The 26,011-nt window shown below is 38.3% G+C and overlaps 1 protein-coding gene across 1 annotated transcript in view; it reads left to right on the top strand.

Annotated features, from left to right (window-relative positions):
- Nucleotides 1-26,011, top strand: part of BANK1 (B-cell scaffold protein with ankyrin repeats 1) — a 148,249-nt gene that overhangs the window by 18,501 nt on the left and 103,737 nt on the right. Inside the window, exons 3-6 of the mRNA XM_010561044.1 lie at nucleotides 5,925-5,990; nucleotides 19,892-20,040; nucleotides 21,199-21,337; nucleotides 23,360-23,502. Of these exons, the coding sequence (XP_010559346.1) occupies nucleotides 5,925-5,990; nucleotides 19,892-20,040; nucleotides 21,199-21,337; nucleotides 23,360-23,502 (497 nt within the window). The remainder of the gene's footprint in view (nucleotides 1-5,924; nucleotides 5,991-19,891; nucleotides 20,041-21,198; nucleotides 21,338-23,359; nucleotides 23,503-26,011) is intronic.

The following is a 26,011-nucleotide window of genomic DNA, read 5'->3' on the forward strand; positions in this document are numbered from 1 at the left end:
GTTCGCGCCCCCCCCCCCCCCCCCGTATTATTTCATTATTTTGCCAAAACCTCTTGCCTACCAGGTGATGCCAGTTTCATCTTGTTGGAGCAGGTAGGGCTCTTTATCTCTTAAAACTTCCTTCTACCTCTAAAATAGTATATAAGCCAAAAATTCTAGGCAAAAACCAATCCTAATTAAAATGCTCAGTAAAACTAAATAAAATAGAAGATGCAGGGGGTTTTGTACCCAGCAGAGAGCTTGTTTGTCCTGTAATGTGATTCAAACACAAAATCGGAAGGGTTTGTCATTCCTGTTTGAACATGTTCTTGGAGCAGTAAAGGGAGAACTGAGACATGGAAACTGGCCTTTCTAACATATGTTTCCTGGATGGTGACAGATTTTATTATATTCACCTTATCCATGAAGAGGAATGCAAATACGTTTATTGTTGTCAAAAGATTCCTTTAGCAGGACTTGTTCACAAAATACTTCAATGTTTGAAATTGCCACATTCAGATTTAGAGTTGGTTTTTAATTTTGTGTAAGGGCCTGTGGTCATAAAAAAGGATAAATCTCTGGGAAAGAGTAGAACACTCAGAAATTTTATTATTCTATGTTAACATCTAAGATGGCCCAGTGTGACTCTAGAATTCTGACTTTTCTTTAACAGCTTTCCCTAATATTGCTGAAAGTAGAATCAGGAGACACATTTTGTCTGCATCTCTTTTTTCCTTTCCCTTTTTCTTTCTACAACTTCTTGGTCTGCTGAACTATGTACCCCTTTTTATATTAAATTGACATACTTTCAGTGTGTTAATTCAGTACCCTGGGGGGTTTTGGCCTAGACATAGCTGGGCTTTTTGTTTAGTCCTGAAACACTTCCACTTCAAATCCAGGCTAGCTGTATGTTTAAGTAGGGGATTTGTAGATAGAGGGAGATATTTGCAGCTGGAGGTAATTACTTAGATCTTTAAATGTCCTGAATTCCTCCTGTAGTTATTTGTGCCTCAGTATTGATGATGCAAAAATAGAACAGGTCTTATCTAATACAAATAATTTTCTATGACACTGTTTCTAAAGTGTCCTGACACTTTTATGAGACTTTTTGGTGGGACTTCTCAGTACAGCTCAGGAGTTGTAAGTATCCATTAGTCTGCTTGCTGTTTTATTAGGTTTCCTTGTTTACAGCTCAACAAAACAACTCTTGTCACTTCCACTTCCAGCCTTTTCTCTAAGCAGTGGTATCCTCTTTTTTTTTCCAAAATATGAAGAGAATCTACTTCTATAAAGTTTGATAGTTGAGAACTGCTCAACAAACCTACATGTATCCATTCATTATCTGCTGTTGTAGCGAAAAGTGAGAAGAGGTGCATAAAGTAACATAACCCAACTAGAAAACTGTATTCACAGTCTTTGACAGCACAGGAAATATTTTCAGAATGAGTATGTAACTTTTACGTGAGACAGGAATATGCCATTAATTTCTAATTGTGGCCTAAAAAGTATTCTGTGTACTTGCACACGATTTTAATCACCAAAAAGAGTAATGTTAAGAAAACGACTTTTGCTGCTACTAGTAAGGTATAGATCAGGAGTAATGAGATACTAGCATTGGGTATTTGTCTCTAATAAGTAAATGTTGGACAAACAGGCTGGAAGCTTAAAATAGGGCTTAACAGATGCAAATCTTCAGCCTGCTTCAAATATGGAGCTAATTTCCATTCTGCAGGTCACAGAAAAGAGAAATAAATCACTATATTTTTACCATCAGCTTTTATGGTATCTGTCTCCTGTTTCATTTCTGGTACAGTGGCATAGATTTTCTTGGAATTGTACCAGGAATTTGGGTATGGTGTTGAACGCTGAAGTAATACTTCATGTTTTGAATCCACTGCTTTGCTTGTTCTCCTCTAAAACCCTCTTCAAGTTGGTACTCAAATATGAGTAACCAATGGCAATGTATTTTCTTAGGCTGTCAGCAAGACTTGTGCTGATGAGCTAAACCCCTTAATTTAAGTGGGAACTTTAACATTGTCCTCAATGGGCAAGTGTTTCATCTAGATTTTGACGCTGACTTGGAGTCTACGAAGAAATGAAGCTAAAATGCTAGCAAGAACCAAAGTTGAAAAGGAAGTAAAATCACTAGAATTTTTGGTTTGTTTGCTTGTGAGTACTGAACATGGTGTATTTTTGTGTGTGTGTGAACTAAAGTCTTGGTTGTAAAGATTTCTCACATGGGCACACAAGATTGAGTAAATAGAGGGAAGTTGGTACGTGGTTCTGGCTTTGTTCACCGCCAGGGAAAATTGCAGTAGATGAGACCACACAGTTGTGCCTCCCTTTCCTCCTTCCCCAATGTATTTACATTCAGACAGCTCATAACCACTGTTGGTGCTTTAAGGCAGTGAGGTCATCTGCTTATTGAGGAGCACCTCAAATGCCAATTAAACTTCTTTTTTTTTAAACAAAAATAATCTGTATGAATTTATCATAAGCAGAAGAGCAGAAGGGGCATTTTGTTAGCTGAAGTGTGCTATGGTATAGTCGTCATTTCCATTTTGCCCTGCCAATGCATCTTTGAACTGCTCTGCAGGGACTGCTGCTAAGATTACCAGATTAATAAATCTTCCTGAGATGTTGTGTTTCTCCATCTCCACACAGAATGATTGCTGGGATGCCAGTGCAGTGATGGAGATTTGTAACGGGGATGACTGTCAATAAAAAACTGTGGTTAGTGTCATGAACTTATTTCATCTGGCATGTGATCCTGGCTATTTCAAACCAGAAGAGAAACTGAAGTGGAGCCTGGAGGTGGCAACCGTAGATATGATGTTAAGACTGCCATCCCCTGCTGCTTAAACTGTTTGAGTTCTTTGTTCTTTCTTCTCTTATCTCTGCAAAATCCAGAGAAGACTTTATTCGTAATATAACCAGGTTTCTTAGCAGCTCATGTTTTGATCTGTCTAGCCAGTCATGGTGACCTGTACCATTGGATTCTGAAGTATGCATCATGTATGTGATGTTTTTTCCTCTTGACACTAATTGGATGAAAGCTGCTTACACCTGGAAAAGTGAATGCACTGACATCTTAAAGTGAATGTTCTTTAACAGCATTTAGGACAAGCTCATAAAAAAATGTGTTTATAATAAAATTCAAATGACTAAAACATGAGCATTACTGCAACAACATGTACTAATTTAAATTAATGTACTGTGATTTTACTGTTGTTTATTTAAGTTATAAATTTTTTATTTTTAAAATTAATTAATGGATTTATCATCATTAGTCTGCTCTTTCAATGTTGCAAGTGGACACCATCCAAAATTATGTCTTGTTTATGGCACAACAGTCATCAGTCAGTATTTAGCTGCGGTTGTGAGGCTATTTCTAAAGTTTACAAATAATTTAAGTTTAAGATTTCCAGCAGGTGTTTTTCAGCTAGAACTGTAAAATGGCTGTGTGAATCTGTACTCTTACATGTCCTTCATACAATGTATTATTGACTCTCATCGGGTTTTGCACTGCGGTTACCAATCACAGTTACTGAAAAGTTATTATTGGAAGGCATCTAGAGAAGTCCTCTGGAAATGCATTTTTTGCATATTTTTTTGGCACACAAGTGTTGTTATAACAAAATTGCTATTTGTAATTTCACTGTGATGTATTTCTGTTAAGTTAGTGTCAGCTTCTTGGAAATAGGATAAAATAAGGGTCATGTTGTTCTCCAGATTAAAAAAATTGTAACACCTATCCCTGAAAAAATGAAGTGTAGCACCCATTTTAGTTCATAGTGGGAAAAAAAAAATCAATACTAGGATAGCAAAAGAACAGATTTTCATATAGAATCAGATTTTGCTCTTGGTAGGGTCTCTCTGCACTTATTTGAATGGCTATGAGGACAGAACTTGGTCCAGAAAATGTTATTACAGTTAAAAAGTTAGGTGTTCAAAAGTCAAAAAGTTAAAGGTACAAAGTAGCCTATGAAACTTTAGTTAGGAGCCTTGTTCATAGGCATAATTGCCTTTAATTACCGAAGTTCATTCTTCCTGCCCCTCCCCCCCAAGAACCTGCCCTCATTAGTGCACAGCACAAATACTGCTCAGTTAATTAACAGTTATTTTATACTTTGGCTTCTGTTTGAGTTTGTAGTTGCATTATTTATGTATTGAATGCCATTCAAATCCTGATGAGAAAACAGAATTATTAATTTCCTAATGTGCTTTCCTGTAGAACTCCTTTCTGTATTGAGTGCTGTCCAAAGATTATTTTATTTTATCATCATTTTACATACTAGTATTTAGCAAGATCAGGGTGAAACATTTCTTCCACTTCTGATACCACTTTAAGACATTACTTTTCATAACACTTACCATTTTTTACGTCCATATTCAAACTCCCTTTAATTTCAGATGTGTTTGTGACTACTCAGATGTCTGCAGGTCAGCTGTAAGGTCTTTCACAGAAAGTGCAATACAAAACTAATGAGCAATTCTGAAAAGCATGTTTTAAAAGCCTCAGCTTTTTGCCTCAAAACTTCAGGATGGGAACCTGAAATTACCTAAATTCTCTAGAGCAGCAATCAGCTAATATCACTGTCCTTTCTCTCACTGGAATCCTCTCCTCATTCACTGGACTCTTGTTATTACAAGAATAACTGAATCAAAATATCATAGACGACACCTATTTTAAGTACAAAGCTACAAGTCAATGCCAGATTAGGTCTAACTTGTGCACTGTCCACGCTACAAGTCAATTTAAAAGAAATAGTCAATATACTACAAAGGAGAAAGATTGCTTTTGAGTGTTCGGTTTTTTGCAACCTTAATAAAGTAATTGTAAAGCAATTACTTTCTTAGGCTCGTCTTCTCATCCTAGGCCTGGCGTCTTTACCCAGTGACTCTTGCTTTTCAGTCTTGTCTCTTGTAGCAATATTGGTTATTCACTTCTGGAGCACCCAGCAATATATATGGAATTCTGATCAGGGTCCCACAGATGCTATACAAGCTCATGTTTGTGAGTTAGCTGAATCTCACGATACGGAGCTCTAGCAGGCCTTATATCTTTTACATCAATGTTACCTCAGATGTGGAAAACCAGGTGATAACTTGATCCAGCATAAAGAAAGAGTGGCATAGACAGATACTGCATAATACAGCAGAAAGTCTCCTGATAGTTATTAAGCCATCAAAATAATTTCAACAAATTGGAACTGATAGAGAGGTTTTTAAGATTTGACCAGTACTTTACATAATGTGGCCATTTCTTTTTTGCCCCAATACTGGGAACTCTGTAGCCAGATTTATTGTATTATCAAACACAGCCCTGCACAGTTGTCTTGTCTTCCAAACCCCAATGCCTGCATCCATCTTCCATTTCTCACTTTCCTGCACATGATTCCATTCTCTTTCCTTTTGCCCAACTCCTCTCCCATTGTTTGCTATATTGACTTTCAGGGAAACTTCTCTTCTTCCTCAAGCCCACATTTCTTACCTGCTATAGTAAATTGAAAAGATCAGTCACAGGGATGTTTACTGAAAAGGGGTGAATACAATTCTATCTAAAGATCTCTCTAGGCTTATTCTTCTCCCCTAGCCCTTGGATTATTTTTTTTCTATCTGCAAAACTGTAGCTTTAAAATAGCTTCATCCTACATCTAAAATAGCATACAGAATTTAATCTAAAAAAAGCAAGTGGAAAACGGTGTCATGGTATTTCCTTATTTCTGAGGTTTTAGGTTGCTTGTCTATTTTTTTCTTAACTCTGTTTTATTTTGCCATTTTTTTTCCCAGCTTGATTTCTGATGCTAAGACCTTCCTTAGAGCAAACTAAACATTCTGTGAAACAATCAAGTAGGATAGCAATGATCACTGTCATCAGAGTTGATGAGCAGTTAAAGACAGTTCCAAATAGATACAATTAAAGAATTATTCTTTTTTCCTAGATAAGCCACAAAATGATAATCCTGGAGACTCTTCATCTTACATCTATGAGGCAGTTCTTGCAGACGGTGAGTTGAATTCCCCTTGCTTTTACTCAAATAAAGCCAGTACTTTTCAGAAAATTAAATTTGTTTTCTTACATTTTGTCAGATGTGAAAGGCAATAAACTAACCTTACCATAGCTTACAGTTGTGTAGAGGAACATGCCTTGTTCTCAAATGTCCACCCATCCATCTATACCCACACATTCCTGTGAGGAGTGTGAAAAGGGGAGGAGATTCAACAGGAATGTTTCCTTTTTCCTTTAATTTCAGAGTAGAGAAAAAGGAAGACATGGAGAACTTTCCTTTTCTGTTCCCAGCATGAGGAGTTTTGCTTGTAGTAAAGAGAGAGCTAATCTGAAATTTTGGATAGATCAGTCCTACTCACATTACATTTGCAGCATTGTTCATTGGCAGCCAGTGGTTAGAAGCCCTGCATCACAACTTCTGCTCCTGTTGACATTTGCCATTCTTGTTTATTTATATTTGTGAAAGCCCGTAAAGAGTCTTAGTAGGGAAAACAGACTGGCAAAATCTCCACTTGCTTTTAGTAAAGAGCTACATAACATGTTTCCTATCCTCAGTTCTTACTTAAATAACTTTATTTCTGGGTTGACGCTGTTGTGAAGTGATTGGCTTAACAGCACCAGCATGCTGACTGATGGAAAAAGACAAGTAAGTTATTTTGGAATTCCTGGCATAGCAGTTCTGTGCTGCTGGACTGAAGTTACTGGCTCTGTGGGTCTGTTTTGCTGGTAAGGTGTAAGGGCAGAAGGATGCTGCAAGCTCACTGGCTCTTCCTTACTGGCACAAATTCAATATACATGTCAGTGATATACGGAGTTTAGAATTTTAGCTTCTTTAGCTAATTTCAAGACACGAGCATCAATTTGTATACTTTTAAATACTCCAGCCATTCCTGCTTACCATGCTTTGGTTCACAATGCAGAAGAATCTTGGAGCATGTGGATTGGATTCCTTTCAGATAAAACTAAAAGGGAAAGTGCACTCAGGGAGCTCACTGGGTGGACTTCAGACACTAAAAGGTGTGCATCCTACAGGTCCAGACCAGAACTAGTTGGAAATACGTCCCTTTGAAATGTGTATAGTATGGAAGGGAGTATTTAGCGCCAACTGTTTTTCTCTACTAAATCTTCTCCTGTTAGTCCCCCCTTCTTTCTGATAGGGACTGTTTGTGACTCTCTTGGCATCTTGGGTGTACTGGTGTGATCTCAAGCAGAAAGCTGCTGTAACGCTGCACTGTTTTATCCCTGCAGAACTATTGTCAAGGTTTCTAAGGATGTCTCTTTTGGTCCTGTGTTAAATGTGCCATGGGTCAGTGCACTGAAGAAGTTCATTGGTATAAAGAAGGCTTTTTGTCATTACTGGCTCATCATCCAGGTGGTCAATAAACTGGCATCATTCCTCTCATTCATGATCATGATGTCCAAAAAATGAGACAGTAAAAGAGGGAATGGTCGGAGAAAACAGAATCCCAAGAAAAGAAAGGAGTGGGGAGATGTTCCTCCAAGCTACTCCCACTTCAAACCCTGACTCTTTTTATATGAATCCTTTTTTGCTTTATATGGGGACTTGAAGAGAAGCTTTAAGTCCAAGTTTCCCATCAGCTGAATGATTGATGTTGTAATAAAGTGAATTGAGGATTTTCCAGCTGAGAAAGTCTTGCATTAAAAGCAAAATTTCACTTGAAATCTTTGCTGAAGTTGCCTTGACCACAGTTCTCAGTCAGCTTTTGGCAGTCATCTTGATAGCACTGATCGTATGTAGCTTCTGCTGGTTAATGATGTCTAGTTATTGCTAAGAGGACCAAAGAGATTCTCAATTGCTGTGATGAGTGAAAGGAACAACTAGAAAAGAGAGATTCCCAGTAATTGTATCCTGTATGTGAGGTTAAGACTGACTCCCGTATGAGTGTAAGGAAATATGTGGTTGACATTTCTTCTGCGGTGGTGCAACAGGGAGCAGTTATCTGATACCACTGCAGAACGTTGGAGGGAAAAGTAGCCCAAGAAGTGAAATGATTGCAGTTTCCAAGATTCAGCACGTCAGTCTTTACAAAGCCAAGAAAGATAAGACAGCAGCTGCAAATAAGCCTGTTTGCGCCTTGCAGAAAGTAGGTGAATCTTCAGGTAACCAGACAGAATTTGACTTTGGATGAATTGTGAAAAAATGTTTCCAGGGACTCTCTTTCTCTTCGCTTCTTCCTAATAAGAAGGAAGTGTATGCAGTGCTAAATTTTATGTATGACACAAAACAGAAGTGTCAGGAGGGATTATAAACCAAGAAAGGATTTTTGCTAGAACCCTGTAAATTCAGAAAAGAACAGCACTTTATGTAAGGTCTTAAGTGGAGACTGATATGCTGAAAGCTGAAGTTTGTTTTGAGTATGCAGATACTGTACAAAAGAAAGGATAAGCTGAGAGAAGATGGAATTTAGACTTGAACTGGAATGAAAGTTGAACAGATCAGAAGTATAAAGCTAAATGAGAAATCTAAAGCAACAATGGTGGACAGAGCAGTGAGTGGATGACAGGAGGTATTAAAAAAAAAAACAAACAAAACAAACTATATCCAATAAAGCAAAGATAGGTAAGGAATGAGCAAGTGCTAACAATCAATAAGAAGTGATTGACTAAAGTGAATTTTGCAAGGCCTTGCAGGAGAAGGTCAAACAGTACATTGGAAAATGGAAAAACAATATGATCACTGAGATCCTTTGGGGAAATATGAGCTACAAGCAGATGTGAAAACAATTGATTTGCTAGTGAGTGATGGAAAAGATCCAGTTATGGAATACTAATCACCATGATATGAATGTATGAGGATTCATTCCTGTAGGTGATAACTGAACAACTCAGCTCTTTAGCCACTTACAAATGTTGTTATGTGTTTACTTTATTTCTGGTTTCTATATAAGAAAAGTAGACTTAGTTTTATTACTAGAAAGCTGTATTTTGAGAAATTCCCCTGTGGTTCCTCAGAAAATTTTCTGATCCCCAAAGAATCATTATTTATAATTTGTACTAAGTTTAGAAGAGCGAAGCAATCATACTAGGATCTGAGTATACAGCCTTGTAACCACACAGATAAAATGTGAATGCGTTATTGTGGAATTGGCATTCATTATTTTACCTGCAAAATAAAGCTACCTCAGATTTAGATACCCATTAGGTGATATTCAGCTTCAAAAAAAGGCTGTTCCCCTTCTTTGAAACAGCTTTGTCTTTTTTAACAGTTGCCATTTAAGGCTTGTATCCTAGCACTAATTAACTGAACCAATTAGGGATGGGCAAATGGAACACAAAAAGATGATTTTAAAGTGTAATAGCTGTCCGCCTAGACAGATGTCTGTTAACAGCAGACATCTTTTGGTCCTGCTCAGAGGTCTCATCAAACTAACATATATGTGCATACTGCGTTACCTGTATCCTTTACAAAACTAAACTGGAGAAAGGCCAGTACTGTGTAACAAAATAGATGGCATCCCTTCTGCAGATACAGAAAAGCTATCAGAGTACCTCTGCTATGCTATTCTTTGCTACAATTCTATCTGAAATCCTGTTGTAGTAAAATGTGCCTATTCTGGTGTCTAAGTGTTGGATTCAAGGACAGTGTCTTAAAAGAGAAAGACCTTAGATTACTTCCCTATTCATAACCCTAACAAAAGGAAAATAATCAGGAGTTAGAGAGCAAGTATGATTTTCAGATGTGTCTAAAAATATCACTCTTGATTGTGTTCCTGAGAAAGCAGCACACCTTTTAGCCTGCTTTAAGGGTCAATAGATTTTAGCTATTTCAAACCAAAGGTGGGAATAAATTGCAAAGCAGCCTGTCCCCTAGTGAGTCAGTCTTGCTGACAATTCACTTATTTTTTTTCCTTCTTTAATACCAAATGTGTCTGGCGTGAGTCTTTCCGCTGACAGCAGCTGTGGCAGCATGGCACAGGGAGACATGTGGTCTCTTAGATAGACAAGTCCCATGTAATTTAGACCTGCACAGATCAAGAACAGCATCATAAATTTCATCCAGGCATTGATAAGAGCCCTGTGCAAGTATTGGAGCTCTGCTGTCATACTCAGACTAAGATAACGCTATTTGGTAAATGAACTACTGCAGTCTAAGCTAGCTTCTGTTACCAGATTGATTTAAGGGATGCTATAACGTGGAGTATATTGTATTGTGTCAGTAAACATTTGGATACTATTAATGATATGTATCCTGTACTTTGAGTAGGGTGAAGGCTGAGAATGCCAGCTACCAGTGTCTCTCCTCCCCAGCCTCTCCCAGTGCAGTTGTTAAAGGATTTTTCAGTTATGTTAAACTTCATGACCGTCCAGCCATGTCATTTTTTGAACTTTGATGACTGTAAAGAATATTCTTCAAGAGAATAGCTTCAAACATGGCCAGGAGGGGAAAGTTTGGCTACTCACTAATAGTTCCTTGAGGGTGATATCTGTAGAAACTTAAACCCATATTCAGCCTGAAATCTGAGCTTTTGGCCTGCCTGCCAGGTGTGCTTCCCTGAAGTATGACTTGATTCCAAAATGCTCCTCTCTAGCTGTATTCTTTTATATCTAGTAATTCAAAATGTAGCCATGTGCCACTTCTGTGTCCAAGCATAGTGTGCAGTTTGTGCCAGGCCAGTTATAAGAGGCTTGAAATGTAGTTTAGAGATAATAGAGCCACTAGGCAGCTGCAGCTAACCCCTTTGGAATAATAAGGAAGTTGCAGGACCATTTTATCAGGCAAACAAATTTTGGAGGTCTGCTCACAACGTTGGATGCCTCTGCTATCAGTCCTTTCGTCTTCAGTGGTAATTTGAGTCCATAGCAGGAGGATAACCTGTCTCTGTTGTTGTAACAGCACATCTCAGATTTTGGGCAATGTTTAGTGCTGTATAATCCTTCACTGAAACAGAGCTGAGATATGTGTGTGCTGGTACCACAGAGAAATGGAACAAATATGCCTAAGTGTTCTTACTGTGATAGAACTCCAGTAACACTGAAGTGGATAGATGGACTCTTTAATAAAACATTAGGCTTTAATAACAGAACTGCTGGTGCACACAGAGGGCCAGACTTCAGTTTGCTTCTCCCTGGAGAAGTGTCGTGGTTTAACCCCAGCCAGCAACTAAGCACCCTGCAGCTGCTCACTCACCTCCCTCACAGTGGGATGGGGGAGAGAATCAGAAGGGTAAAAGTGAGAAAACTCATGCATTGAGATAAAGACAGTTTAATAGGTCAGGCAAAAGCCGCACACGCAAGCAAAGCAAAACAAGGAATTCATTCACCACTTCCCATCGGCAGGCAGGTGTTCAGCCATCTCCAGGAAAGCAGGGATCCATCACGCGTAGTGGTTACTTGGGAAGACAAACGCCGTCACTCTGAACGTGTGTGTCCCCCCCCCCACTTCTTTCTTCTTCTCCCAGCTTTATATGCTGAAGCATGACGTCATATGGTCTGGGATATCCCCGTGGTCAGTTGGGGTCAGCTGTCCCAGCTGTGTCCCCTCCCAACTTTTTGTGCCCCCCCAGCCTCCTCACTGGTGGAGTGGGGTGAGAAGCAGAAAAGGCCTTGGCTCTGCGTAAGCCCTGCTCAGCAGTAAGGAAAACATCCCTGTGTTATCAACACTGTTTCCAGCACAAATCCAAAGCATAGCCACATACTAGCTACTATGAAGAAAGTTAACTCTACCCCAGCCAAAACCAGCACAAGCAACAGCAGGATGAAAGTATCCAGAATGTAGAAACTGGAAATGACAGGCTTGGGTTCCATCAACAGTTCTGCTCAGCATCTAAATGACCTCAGGCAGTAGTTATTATTTCCAAACTAATCAGTGTGCCTAATAGTTTAGAAACTCTCTGGGACAGTCTCTTTAGATTCTGTGTGTCTAAAGCTCAGCAGAGTGGTCATATTATTAGTGCTGCTGCTGCAGCTGAAAATCATAGAATTGATTGCAGTAAAAATAATAACATGAATTGATATTTAAAGATAAACTTATTCCCAAAAAGCCTCTAAATATATGCATCCTAACCAAAGCACTGATTTCTGAGTTTAAGTCAAATCTTTCTTCCAAGCCACAGACCAGTTAGGAACTAGTTAGTTGTCATAGCCTTAGACTGCCTCTGTATACACAGTTAAAATCATATGGAAGTATATATATATATAAAGAAACGCCTACAGTTTCATGCATATTATTTCTTAAAGATTATTGATAAATTCATGGTAAATTGGTTTTTGCTGTTCTGGAGTTATTTGAAGGCAGGATTTTTTGGTTTTACTATCAGATCCGATATGGCTACACATAATAAGACTTTTATATTGTGTTTTAGATGCTTTTATGATGACTCCATTAGGCTACAATTATATCAGAGTGGTAAATTGTTGTATACAAAAACAGACTCGGTAATACAAGAACAGGGGGATATGCATCTTCACAAACAATCTTTGCCTACAGGTATATAGTAATGCATAAAACAATAGATGGAGGGGGGTGTCCAGGGATTGCTCTGTTATGGGAGTGAAATAGACGTGAATGAAAATTGCAGCACCATCAGTTGCTAAGATGACATAAACACCAACTCCAAATATTCCGAAAAGGAAAAACTGTTCTTCATAGCTTTTAAGGGAACTGTCAATTTGATGCTCATTTGCGAGAAAAATTGTTCACCATAAATAAAGTAATAGAAACATTTTGGAGACATGGGCAAAATAGGCCAACTCGCAGAAAGCTACTGTTTTTGACAGAACTACTCAACCGTGCAGGAGAAACTGGGACTGAGAATGCTTTTGAGAAAAACAAAGATAACTGCCAATGTATTTGCAAAAGGTAGATGATTCAGCATAGAGAGAAACATTATTTAAAGCTTGTTCAATAATGAATATGTTTACCTTGGTCTGGAATTTATATATGGTAGAAAATAAATGAAAGAAATTAAGATTTGAGTTAGATGTTTATGTGTTTGAGTATGTGTTCAATAATTTTCTGTGGTTTTTAGAAACCTTTCCATTCCTAAGCCCTCTCTCACCATCAGTAAGAGAAAACTTTTCAGCAGAGCAGAAAAGGGGATTTGCTTTGAAATCATATCTTAGAAAGGGCTTATGGTAAAAATGAATAAATCCTGTGTTCATGCCGAGGAAAATAGGCTCATTGAATGAAGCCCAATGTGGTGGATAGTTTCAGTCTCCATGTTTCCCATAGCCTTTCTTGGGTCATTTATAAAGCAATTTATGCAGTTAGAGGCTGCCTTTCCATCCCACTCTGCTGCACTCTCTGCTGAGTTCATACAGCATTTACAAATACCCATACTTTAAGAGGATTAACTTTCATAAATGCCTATGATAAACTTATGGTGGATTGCAGGAAGAATATTATGTGCCTAAGTCTTTTTTCTTGATTTTTCCACATTATAGAAGGTTACTTCGTTTTTTTCTGTGTGGCTCTACTTTCATCCACATTTCTGCAGAGCACTCACACGTGTTTCACTTTAAGCTTTTGAATTGCAAGAAAGTCACTTATACACAAGCACCTTTTGAATTGTACTTCACAGAGCCCAGTAGGACCACCTCTGCCTTTACCTCACATCGTGCTGGGGAGTGGTCCTACCATATTACATGCTGCTGCACTTAAATGATCTGCTGAATTTAGTGTAAGTGCTCTTCCCCGTAATCCTCTTTGTTTTAATCTTTGACACTGGAACACCCTGTCTTTTCTTTCACATAGCAAGTTGGCCACATGTGCTTAATTACCTTTCCATTCCTTGTCATCTCCCTAACCTGATTTGCCAATATTTCTCATCCTCTTATATGTTGTTTGATCTAGGGATAAATGAGGACCTTTTTTGTGATGCAGTTTCAGTTCTTCAGCAAGCATTGCTTTAGCAAGACTTGAGGAAGAACTGAAATTTGTAAAGCTAGCAGGCATTTTGCTTTTGTAAAAGCAACTGAATTTTGGCTGTGAGATTTGTTCCATGGGTAGCCTTAGAAAACACATAAATCTTTCATGAGTTTGTTTTCTGCTATTTTTAATACCCCAAATCTGTCACATACATTGTTGTCTCAAAACATGTAGCAAGTACCAAGTAATCAAAGACAGAGACAATTTATAATCCTCATGTAGAGAGCAATAGGCATAGCTAAAGAGTGTATTTGAAAAGTTAGAATTTGGGGGGGGGGGGGGGTGTTGGATGTGGCATGAAAGTTGTTCAGAAGCCATGGTGAGGCATTAATTGTTGAATTCACAAGAGACTAGAGAGGCTTCATTAAAATTTCTCAGTTTATGCTAAGGAATGAAATTTCAAAGTCATTTCATGAATTCAGTTAAAAATGTTAAATTGAAAGCAATAATGCATTCCAAAAGGTTTTGTGTAAAATATACCAAATTGATGTATTGAAGTTACATGAATTAAGAGAGGACATTGAAGTAAAATTGGAAACATCAGCACTGTGCCCAATGAAGTGAATAACTGTTACAGTAAGTGTGTGCAATATTTTATTATTTAAATATGAACTTAAATTTAAGATCAGTCCTTTCAATGTGACCATCAGCAGTAGATATTTGTCAAAAGTAAGCCAACAAAAGTAACCTGATGGAAATGGAGCATTACCTTCTATAATAGATGATAATTCCCAGTAGGACTGCCCTGAATACCCAAGGGAAGATTATCATAGATTTTCCTTTCTTTTTAGCTTCTAGCTCATAGTGCTGTCTAAGCATCATTAGCTATAGTTAATAATTTCTTATACTTCGATCCTACAAGAAAGGGTCCGGTTTTATTCATCCATTATTTTAATCATTACTGCTACATTTTAAGAACCACACAAATAGGTCACCATTATATAAAACGTTAAAAGAACACATTCTCCAAGCAACAAATACCCTTTAATAAGTCCTCTCTCTTAGATATTCCAGCATTATAATGATGTTCCTTTTATGTTCCTTTTAAGCTAATCTTCACCTACAGTTGTAAATTCTTGTTAAATGATGATTTTTCTGAAAGCCTTAGCAATTAGTGGAGCTCCCTAGCCCTTGCTTTCAGTTTAAAAGCAAGACTGTAAAGCGGATTCACAGTGAAGATGTCCAAAATGTAAATGTTCAAAAGACCTGTACGTCAGGCAACACCTTCTCCCCACATTAAACAAACATTGTCTATACATTGCTCCATTGGTGTTACTAGAATCTCATTGCTATAGTATTAAACCCTTATGAGCTACATTGTTTTAGTTAATGCCACCAAGCCAAGGCTTGCTTAATCTCTGGTGTATTGCTGAACAGCATTTAAAATAACACTTCACGTGGTTGTTTCATGTTCCACATTTTAGGACAGATAGTGTGCAACTACTGGCAGGAATCTGAGTGCAGGAGATGATGACTTTGGAGCTTGGTTATTAAATATATAGTAGTGATAAAATAGATCCCTGTTATTCTTGGCCTGCTGTACGTGGCTTTCATTGATTGTCAGGTAGACCTGATGTTTAGTGAAAGAGGTCTTAATGGTTTTTAGGTAATAAATTGCTAACCACTTTTACAGTCAGCAGGGGAATCATAGAATCATAGAATCATTTAGGTTGGAGAAGACCTTCAAGATCATCGAGTCCAACCATTAGCCATGCCCACTAAACCATGTCCTGAAGTACCCCGTCTACTCGCTTTTTGAATACCTCCAGGGACGGTGACTCAACCACTTCCCTGGGCAGCCCATTCCAATGTCTGACAACCCTCTCAGTAAAAAAGTTTTTCCTAATAACTAACCTAAATCTCCCTTGCCTCAACTTGAGGCCATTTCCCCTTGTCCTATCTTCAGCCACCTGACAGAAGAGACCAACACCCACCTCACTACAACCCCCTTTCAGGTAGTTGTAGAGAGCGATAAGGTCTCCCCTCAGCCTCCTCTTTTCTAGACTAAACAGCCCCAGTTCCCTCAGCCGCTCCTCATAAGACTTGTGCTTCAGGCCCCTCACCAACTCGGTTGCCCTCCTCTGAACACGCTCCAGCAACTCAATATCTTTCCTGTAGTGAGGGGCCTAAAACTGAACACAGTACTCGAGGTGCGGCCTCACCAGTGCCCAGTACAGGGGAACAATCACCTCCCTGCTCCTGCTGGCCACACTATTTCTGATACAGGCCAGGATGCTATTGGCCTTCTTGGCCACCTGGGCACACTGCTGGCTCATATTCAGCCGGCTGTCAACCAGCACCCCCAGGTCTTTCTCTGCTGGACAGCTTTCCAGCCACTCTTCCCCAAGCCTGTAGCACTGCACGGGGTTGCTGTGACTGAAGTGCAGGACCCAGCACTCGGCCTTGTTGAACTTCATACAATTGGCCTCAGCCCATCGATCCAGCCTGTCCAGATCTCTTTGTAGAGCCTCCCTACCCTCAAGCAGATCGACCCTGCCTCCCAACTTGGTGTCGTCTGCAAACTTGCTGAGGGTGCACTCGATCCCCTCATCCAAATCATCAATAAAGATATTAAACAGAACAGGGCTCAACACCGAGCCCTGGGGAACACCACTTGTGACCTGCCACCAACTGGATTTCACCCCATTCACCACAACCCTCTGGGCTCATCCAGCCAGCCAGTTTTTCACCCAGTGAAGAGTGCACCCATCCAGGCCACAAGATGCCAGTTTCTCAAGGAGTATGCCATGAGAGACAGTGTCAAAGGCCTTGCTGAAGTCGAGGTAGATGACATCCACAGCCTTTCCCTCATCCACTAGGTGGGTCACCTGGTCGTAGAAGGAGATCAGGTTGGTCAAGCAGGACCTGCCTTTCGTAAACCCATGCTGACAGGGCCTCATCCCCTTCTTATCCTGGACTTGCCACGTGAGTGCTCTCAAGACAAACCGCTCCGTAATCTTCCCCGGTACCGAGGTCAGCCTAACAGGCCTGTAGTTCCCCAGATCCTCCCTCCGACCTTTCTTATAAATGGGAGTCACACTGGCAAGCCTCCAGTCCTCTGGGACCTCCCCTGTTGACCAGGATCACTGATAGATGATGGAGAGTGGCTTGGCAAGGACCTCTGCCAGTTCCCTCAGTACTCTTGGATGGATCCCATCAGGTCCCATAGATTTGTGAGTGTCCAGATGGCGTAGCAGGTCCCTAACTATTTCCTCCTGGATTAAGGGGGGTATGTTCTGCTCTTCATCCTTACCTTCCAGCTCAGGGGGTGGAGTACCCTGAGGATGACTGGACTCACTGTTAAAGACTGAGGCAAAGAAGGCATTAAGTACCTCGGCCTTTTCCTCATCACTGGTTGCTACGTTCCCTTCTGTATCCATTAAAGGAAAGATATTCTCCTTGGGATTCTTTTTACTGTTAACATATTTGTAAAAACCTCATTCTCTTAAATATCCAAGTCTTTGATGTAAAAGCCACATTTCTTAATAATTTGTCTAAACTCTAGGGCTGTGCAATCCCAATACTGACTGGGTTGAAGTCCTGATATTGTAGCTATATGTCACTAGGCATAATAAAAATATTAAAATGCAGTTAATGTGGGAGGAAACATTATCCTGATTTAAACCAACTTGTCAGCACTGGCATTAACCTTCTCAGTAGGTGAGTTATTGTGGACGTTAAAAGGTGGAAGTAACTACTGTCATCTTCAATAAGTAGAGTGCAGACTGTAGAAATAAAGCTGTCATGAACTTCACTTAGATTAGAATGCATCCACATGATCCTTGAAGAACGATCGCTGACAGAAAGCTGACATCCGAGAATCCAGTGCTTACCAGATTTGTTATTCAGTCCTTTCATTTTGTCATCTGATAATGGAACGTTTCTTGTCTTTGCAAGTCTTTCTTGCCTAAAGTGGCAGAAAAAATTTCAGAAGCAGCAAGCGACTCATATGAGTTGTCTTCTGAAGTAAATTCTATGCACTTAAGATTTATGAGTGACTTAAAATATGAACACATAATATTCCCCAAGTACGTGCTGTGGGCATACAGTATCCTAACTGTTTTCCTCAGCAAGGGTTCAGGCCTTCCTTCTTCTGAAGTGTGGAGCTAAATAAAGTCTAGACTTCAGAGTGATAATCAGAGAAATTAATGTACTTACTTTTTGAGCTGGAATAGTTAAACTGCATTGAACTGTGGGCGGATTCTCATTCAGAATCAAAATAGCCTTTGTCCAGTGTAGCCTATTTAACTTTCAGAATAAATTAAAGCAAATGGAATTAAAAGTACTTCAATTCAGCAAAGTATGTCTACACATAGGTTCAGTGTAATTTTACCAATCTACACTAAATTCACAGCTTAAATTCAGAATTACTTTGCCTTAAAAGCATGAGAATATAAGCAGGAGTAGGCTGGGAAGATTTTACTAGTTGGTGATGCACAATGAACCTGCCTTTTATTTCTGTCTTTTCCTGAGATCTCTCTAACAATCGAAGCACATCTCTGGAAAAAAAAAATTCTACATCAGACATAACATACCCATGTTTCTGCAATACATTCCCAGGCATAACTTCACTTGGCAGGCACATTTATTACAGAAGTTTATTAAATCTATGTTTTCTTAAGCAAAGCAAGGTTGGTAAGGAAAGGGAACGTTCTGTATCAGACAAACTGGTACATATGTGGAAAATAAAGGGAAGCAAGAAGTGAGAAAACTTAATTGTGAATTACCAACACTGACGCTGAATGGAAAGAGATCTGTGCCACTTAGGAGCACTGTGTGGTTTGTGTACCTCAGTCACTTTGGCACTTCTGGAAAAAAACTCAAAATGGCTGTGGTACTTGTTTGAGCAAAGCCAAATTGCTAGTGTTCTGTATTCTGCCCATCACTAATTTATGTTAATATTCTACATCCATTTAAGAGGAAAAGATGTGCCTGAGAAGTTATTTGTGTCCTTGAATGTAATTGACTGTGAATGTTCCATAATTTACAGTAATACAAGATACTGTTGAGTCTCTCAGGATATTTTCTCACCAGCCAGTCAAGATTTTTTAACTCTGAGCTGCTTGGAATGATATCATTAATCTAACTAGGTGACTGCAATATGCTGGGTAATCCTGCGTGATGAAGAGCTGCTGCAGTCCTTTGAGATGGGTGGCAAGAGCATTTTGTACAGGGTAATAGAGTGTCTGGAAAGGAGTAGTAATGATACAGCTGAGAAGTAGCAGGTGTGAAGAATAGCTTTTCTAAAACACAGGCTTAGTCAGAGCTCTGCAGATGCAGTTGTCAGTTCTTTTATATTTCCTCATTAAAATTCTGTGATTTGGTGAAAGAGTCACTATTGCTCTTGGGCCTTTACCGGTACAGCAAAACAGAAAAGAAACTGGTTGCACGCTATCTGTATGACTGGCATAGCATTTCCAAACCCAGAATATCCTACACAAAAAATGTATGCCTTCAGTCCATCATTTTGTCCATGAAGGAAGGCAAAGACCATGGAGTCTGTGTCAAGAAAATCTGTGTCTACTGTCATGGTTACCTGGTCACAGGTATCTGCACTCACATAAATCCTTCCTGTAGACAGGTAGGCTGATGTTGTAAACATGTAGCATGTCCTTGTTTACATATAGGGGAAGAAAGAGTGGTAAAAATCCCAGTTTATCCTGGTATACGAGTTTGTTCTTCTGAGACTACAAAACTGGCTGATCTCTGTGACCTCATTGGTCACAACCATTTTGGTCTAAATGCCATGTCCCTTTTGACTTTAGTAAGATGAAGCATAGAAGAAAAGCCTGTTCATGTAAATAAAGGCTGCAGGATCAGAACTTCAGAGGCAAGCTCTTTATCAAAGGGGGAAACCTCACCACATTGACATGAAAAGGAATTTTGCCAGACTTTCATGCGGCACCCTTAACGTGACTCCAAATGCCATATGAGTAATATGTTGGAAACCACATCATTGCCATGTTTTGTTGATCTGGGATTATTAACCATGTCCACATTATTTATTTCAGATCACCAGACTAGCTCTGATGTTAACTTGTCAGATGTCAGGGGAGCATCAGAAAAAATGGACCTCAGTTTTAAAACAGAGGTACTTTGTGAAACATCAGAAACTAACGAGCAGTCGATATTGGTGCTTCCAGGAAGAATACCATGCGAGGTAAGGTTTTTCGATGCTAAAATCTTTGGGATAACAGTCAGTGTTCTTCTCCTCTTCCTACCTCATTCATACAACAGTTTTGAGAACAAATAGCAGATAGGGGGCCAAAATGAGAGTGCACTGAGACTCCAGTGAGATTTGTTTTGCCTTTGTGTCATATCCACACTGCAGCCAAAAGATTTCCAAATAAAATAGTTTTGAGACAGCCTCTGAGGGATTTTCTCTCTTAGAATTATTTGGCAGCTTGGGTAGAGATATTACTGTCATGTGGGCCTTGTAGTTTAGAGGGAGCATGTAGTCAGGCGCTTCTTGAGAGATACAGAGTGTCTCTTGGCAAGAATCCATGATGGGTATATGGGTACATGCATTTGTGCCCATACCACGAGTTACACAACAAGCGCTTGTGTGAGCATATACCTTGTCTGATTTTAAATTAAATCAGAAATATTTGTATATACATATCTGCATGCATATCCGATGGACACAAATGTTCATATGTGTGTGTTTTTAATCAGAGTTGCTGTGAGAAAATATGTGAAAATGTAAACAGAGGAAGTGCAATGTCTGGCACTGCATTCCTTTCTGTAAGTGAGTGGCCACGGTCAGATATGGAGGCGGTGTACATGGAATATCATGTATTTTGCTTGCTATCTGTCTTTCAAAGATGACTTACATTATTTCATTGTTGAGATCAGTACAGTTCTAAGCCAGTAACATTCCCTCTGGTTCAGGAGGCAGTAGAGGGGTATTGTCTCACATTACCTGCGGCTTCTGTCTTACTTTATTGCCAGTTCACTGTAAGAGTTTAAGTGAGTCTAAAGTATTTTAGGTTCTTCTTATTAGGCTGAATGTCATTCTTCTAGACTATAAAGTAGAATGGTCTTAGAAAATATAACAATTCACCTACATATGCATTTAAAATACTGTTTTAAAATATTGTTAGGTAAGCTGAATTTAAAATACTACCTTAATTGTATCATTTATGTCAGTAAAATACTAAAGGATAACACTGAGATAGCATCATGGTTTGGTATTATGATTTTTTTGTATCAAGCTGTTGGTAAAGGAACTTTCTTTCCAACTTATGGTTTCATTTGCATTTTACACTCTCAGTATAATTTTCTGAAGGACTAATGGGAATTTATTTTAATTTTATAGAACCCTGGTGAAATATTCATTTTGTTGAAAGATGAAATAGATGATGAAACTTTAGAAATTGAATTCATAGCAGATAATCAACGAATTAGGACACAGCCAGCCTCTTGGAATAAGAAGGTCAAGTATATGAAAGCATTAGGTAAGAAAAACATTCTTTACCTTTAAGTAAACAGAAAATTTTCGACTCCCTTCACTTTTTCTGATAAGTAGTTTCACTTCCCACTATATTGTAGGTGTTTCCTATACATGGGTTTTGCACACAGAACATTAATAATGCAGAGAAGCAAGGCCTTATGATTTATGGGAAACTAGGTTCTATTAGATTGTTTTTGTGTGGTTAAATGGCAGGTGGCAGTCTTAAAATGTCATTGATTAGTCACAGATTAACATTCTTCAAAATCACTGCCATAAACCACAAAGCTAATATTAATTTCTTATTCCTCTATTACTAAAATGTTTCATTTTATATTTAACACAGTAAATTTGGTTATACTCCTCTCTATAATTCTTACTGACACAGGAAATAATTTCTTTTCTTTGTTCATGTCCATGCCATTTCTCTGTATCACTCAGCTCTGCTGGTTTCTGATGTTTTTTACAACCGCTCCATCCTTAACTAGTTGCCAACAGTTTCAACTGTATAACAACAGTTTCTCTTAGGAAATCTGTGCAGATTCAAGGGCCACACCTATCCCCACTCACTTGATGTGAGTTAAGAATTAAAAAATTTCTCACCTAAGTGTTCAGAGTGTAGCTTGCTACTGCACTCATGCTTTGAATTCCCAAAGGAACTTACATAATATCTTATTCTAAAATCATTGCAATACAACATTAGATAGGAAGAAATATATGTATATAGGCTACACTATTCAACAGTGCCTTCTTGGAGCTATGTTTGGGTAATTTTGTGGCCTGCTTTTCATCCTGAACACTGTCGTGAGACGATGGCCACATACGGCCTGAGAGTTCTTTATCACTGTGGTGGTACGGAGAGGTTGTTTGTAGACACCTGTTTGGGAAGTGCATCACCAACAGGAAACTTTCATCTCTAACTGGATTTCAGAGAAGGAAAGCTGAAATCCTCCATCACAGATCTTAAAAGATTCTTCCAGAATTATTCTGTAAGAACATTGTTGATCACAGGAAGGTTTCTATAGATGATGAAGAAATAAAATATGAACAGTAAATGAAACATTATGAAAAATTTGGCAGAGCTGCAGCCCAAGTTTAATTTTGTTTCTTATATCATTTGTATTTAAGGCTTCTCTCTGTAGGCTTTTTTCTGTTTTAAAATCTGGAAAAGTTGGAAGTTTGGGAGTACCGTTTTTTAATAAGGGTCCAGCTGATCTGACCTTATAAGAATTTTTTTTTTTTTTTTTTTAAAGCATTGGGCCAGTTTCCATTTAAGTGATTTAAGGTGATGTTCTATTAATTTAGTTTCTTTGGCCCTATTACTCTTCTCCATTTTCAGGGTTGCCCATTTTTATCACTCTTTTGTGGGTAGAGTTAGAATTTTAAGAATACCGTGCTAGTGCTGGTATGGTACAGCAGGATGCCTGCCACAATGAACACTAATGAATTATAAAATGTGCTCATAAAGAGGGCTCATGCTGCATACGCAGAGCAAGTCACACTTAAGTAACAGACTGTACAAATGCCTCTTTCCTTTGCTTTTACTAGGTAAACAACTGGAATGGAAGTAATTATACTGCAATTTCTGCAGCCTGGTTCAAATCCAAATTTGAGAATCTTGCCTGCAATTAAGAAAAATGTTTCAAAAGATGAATAGCAATTCCACTATTTGTAATAAATGAACTTTTCCTTAATTTGTAGGCATAAGGGAGCTGATTATAGGTCATCAGTCTATCAAAGGGAAGTTGGAAATTTGAAGCATACTGTTTTCATCTCCTTTCTAACATGAAGCAGTACAATAGCTTTGTTTTATACAGATTTACAGATACATATTTTCTTTTGTCAGCTTTTTAATGTTAGTCTGAAAGACCTGGATAAAATACACTGAATCATCTGTGAAATGTAAATCCAGTTCATTGACTCTATGCATTTTCTGTGATACTTTCCTGTTCTTTTACTCATTCCCCAAGACCTCTGGTCTGGGACTGTACAATATTTTCAGCTGCTGTTCTGATTTGTGTTTTATAAGATTTTCCTGCTGGCCCTGTATATGTAAATGTCTACTGTGGGGGAGTCATTAAGACCACAGCGCAGATTGAGTACTATACTGCACTAGAGGAAATTGAGCACATTTTTAAGAAAGTGGCTGACCCAATAGCTTTCACTTGTCAGGTAAGTTGACTTCTGCATTTTTAATTAAAAAAAAAGTAGAATATAAGTGGCTATATGAGCTAAGAGATAATACACAAACTTTTGATTACACACTAATGAGTAATGGCTCAATAATAGGTTCAGGCTTCAAGATGTTGAGTTGTAAGCAAGTCAGGCGAGTGAAAACTAATTGTCTCTCTTTTTTTTGTTTTTGTTTAGAGAGTGATATAAATATTCTTTGTGCTGTATATGCCCAATGAAAAACATCCTGTGTTACAGAGGATGAAAATAATAAACAGTGGCAATGTCCCTCTCCATTTAAAGTGTTCTTTTTAGTATGTTCTAAAACCAATAGAAGCAAGTAATCTTAAATCACATTGTATTTGGAGGATTATTATTCATTCACCAGCAAACAGGGTTTTTCTGGCATAGCTTGTATGGAAGACAGTAGGTTGCTATTCCTATAGAGTCCATTTACAGCTGCTGAATTATCATTCATGTGGTTTGCTGGTTGCCATGCAGATTCTTTGCATATATTTAGAAGAATTCAGGTTTTGAGCTGGTTTTTAAATCAGCACAGCAGGCTGCAGTGCTCTGCAGCATGTCCTTTGCCAATGGCACATACAAAATAATAAGAAAAGAAAGCATCTATTAAGAAAGGATGGAATCTCAAGTACAATTTTTTGAATGGTGGGTAGCCCAAGCAGACTTGTCATGATGTCTGTATTGTAATTGCAAAGCCAGAACAAAAATAATAGTCTGTGTTTCCAGTGCAGACAGTCTCATTTTCCTGTGACAAATCTACCTTATCTACAACCTAAGGCATTACACTCATAATGAAAGGATTAATAAAAAATGATGTATTGCATTATTAGTGCTCTATTAAGGATGGGGGTAGATTCCTTCCAAGTACAAGTCACTTCTGTTCTAAGACAGGCTGTTGCACAAGAAAAATAGTGCAACTCTAAGTACAAGTGCATTCTTAAAATCATTACAGTATCCATCATTCTTTAGCCTGTATTTTGAAGGACATCAAAGCTTCTAATAGGTTTGATTTAAAACTTTATGCATAAGAAGTGTGTCATAATTATTGAAATAATTATAATTAACATGGTAACCTAGATATCTACAACACACCTGGTATTTCCACTGGAGAATTATTTGTGTTATTCAGGAGTTTGACCCTTCTTTTAACCAGTGTAACTGATATTTACTAAGACACATGCAATTCAGTTTATATTCAAATGCAAAAAAAATTTTGTGCAGAACAGTAGTGCACACCAGGAAATACAGCTGAAGTGTATGACTATCATCAGGTGTGTGTAACAATTTCCTCACCTTTACACATCTGGATAATAAGCAAGCGTTTAAATGAGGAGACACTGTTTGCCTGCTCTTAATTTTATTGTTTTGGCAACTGAAAAATTAGTGCAGAGAAATTTTTTATAATCTGGTAGGTTTTAGAGTCCACACAATATCATAGCTGCTCTGTGGGAAAGTATATTAATTCTTTTGTAAGTGTACATATGTGTTGGAAGATTTGTCATCATATTTAATGATACCAGCTGGACCACAGAGTGAGATACACTGACTAGCTAGGTAGCTAAACTATTTCCACAAAGTTTTAAAATACTTTAAGGTCTCATGTAAACCTGATTTAATGGCAATAAGATACATCATAAAGATGCAATTTACAGAACATGATTTAACTTAATCTTTAAAAATATGTCCACACAAGGAAAAACAGAACAAACTTGATACTAATTAGAATCCCCATCAAGTAGCAGGAGTAGTAGTAACTTTTATTTAACCAGGATAATTAAAACCTTTGAGACTATCAGCTTATTTGCAAAAGTATCCTGGGGCAACAGTGGTTTCTCTGCGCAAAGAAACAATCAAACACAATGGAAAACAAAATTAAAATAAAATAGAAAAGCTTACAATAATTATTGATCAAAGCAGTATCACTCTGTGGTTCAAAGAAAAGTTAAGATTTTCACAAATGCTTGCAATCTGAGAAGTATCTCTGTATTAAAATTCTGTGATGAAAGCAAATTGCTGCAGTAATGCATGCCAAAGACACAGTGCTTTGGTAAAATGCTTTCATTGTATTGTATATTGAGTTGCCAACCCTTCTAGCTGCTTCAAGATGCTATAGTCCTTAAGATTATTGTCCCCTTCTCCACTTTGTCCCCCAGTAAAGCCTAACAGATAAACAAAACTCCACAAATAGGCTTACAGCTATCCATGCCTTTTACTGATGCCCAGGTTAGTTCATGTATCTTAGTGGGAGACCAACAAAGTATGGTACTCCTGCACTTATGAATTCCTCTTTTTAGAGAGGAATTAAAACTAACACTAGCCATATTTTAGATTAAATGTATTCTAAGATTTTTACAAATCATTTTTTTGGATTAAATTATTTGCCACACCTGATGGATTGTAATTTTCTATGTTCCATATTTGCCTGAATTTAAAAAGCATTTACCAACATTATCAAGACATTTTAAACAACCAAGTAAATATTTAA

This window comes from Haliaeetus leucocephalus, unplaced genomic scaffold (genome assembly GCF_000737465.1).
Source record: "Haliaeetus leucocephalus isolate CR32 unplaced genomic scaffold, Haliaeetus_leucocephalus-4.0 Scaffold140, whole genome shotgun sequence".
In the NCBI taxonomy this organism is placed as follows: domain Eukaryota; kingdom Metazoa; phylum Chordata; class Aves; order Accipitriformes; family Accipitridae; genus Haliaeetus; species Haliaeetus leucocephalus.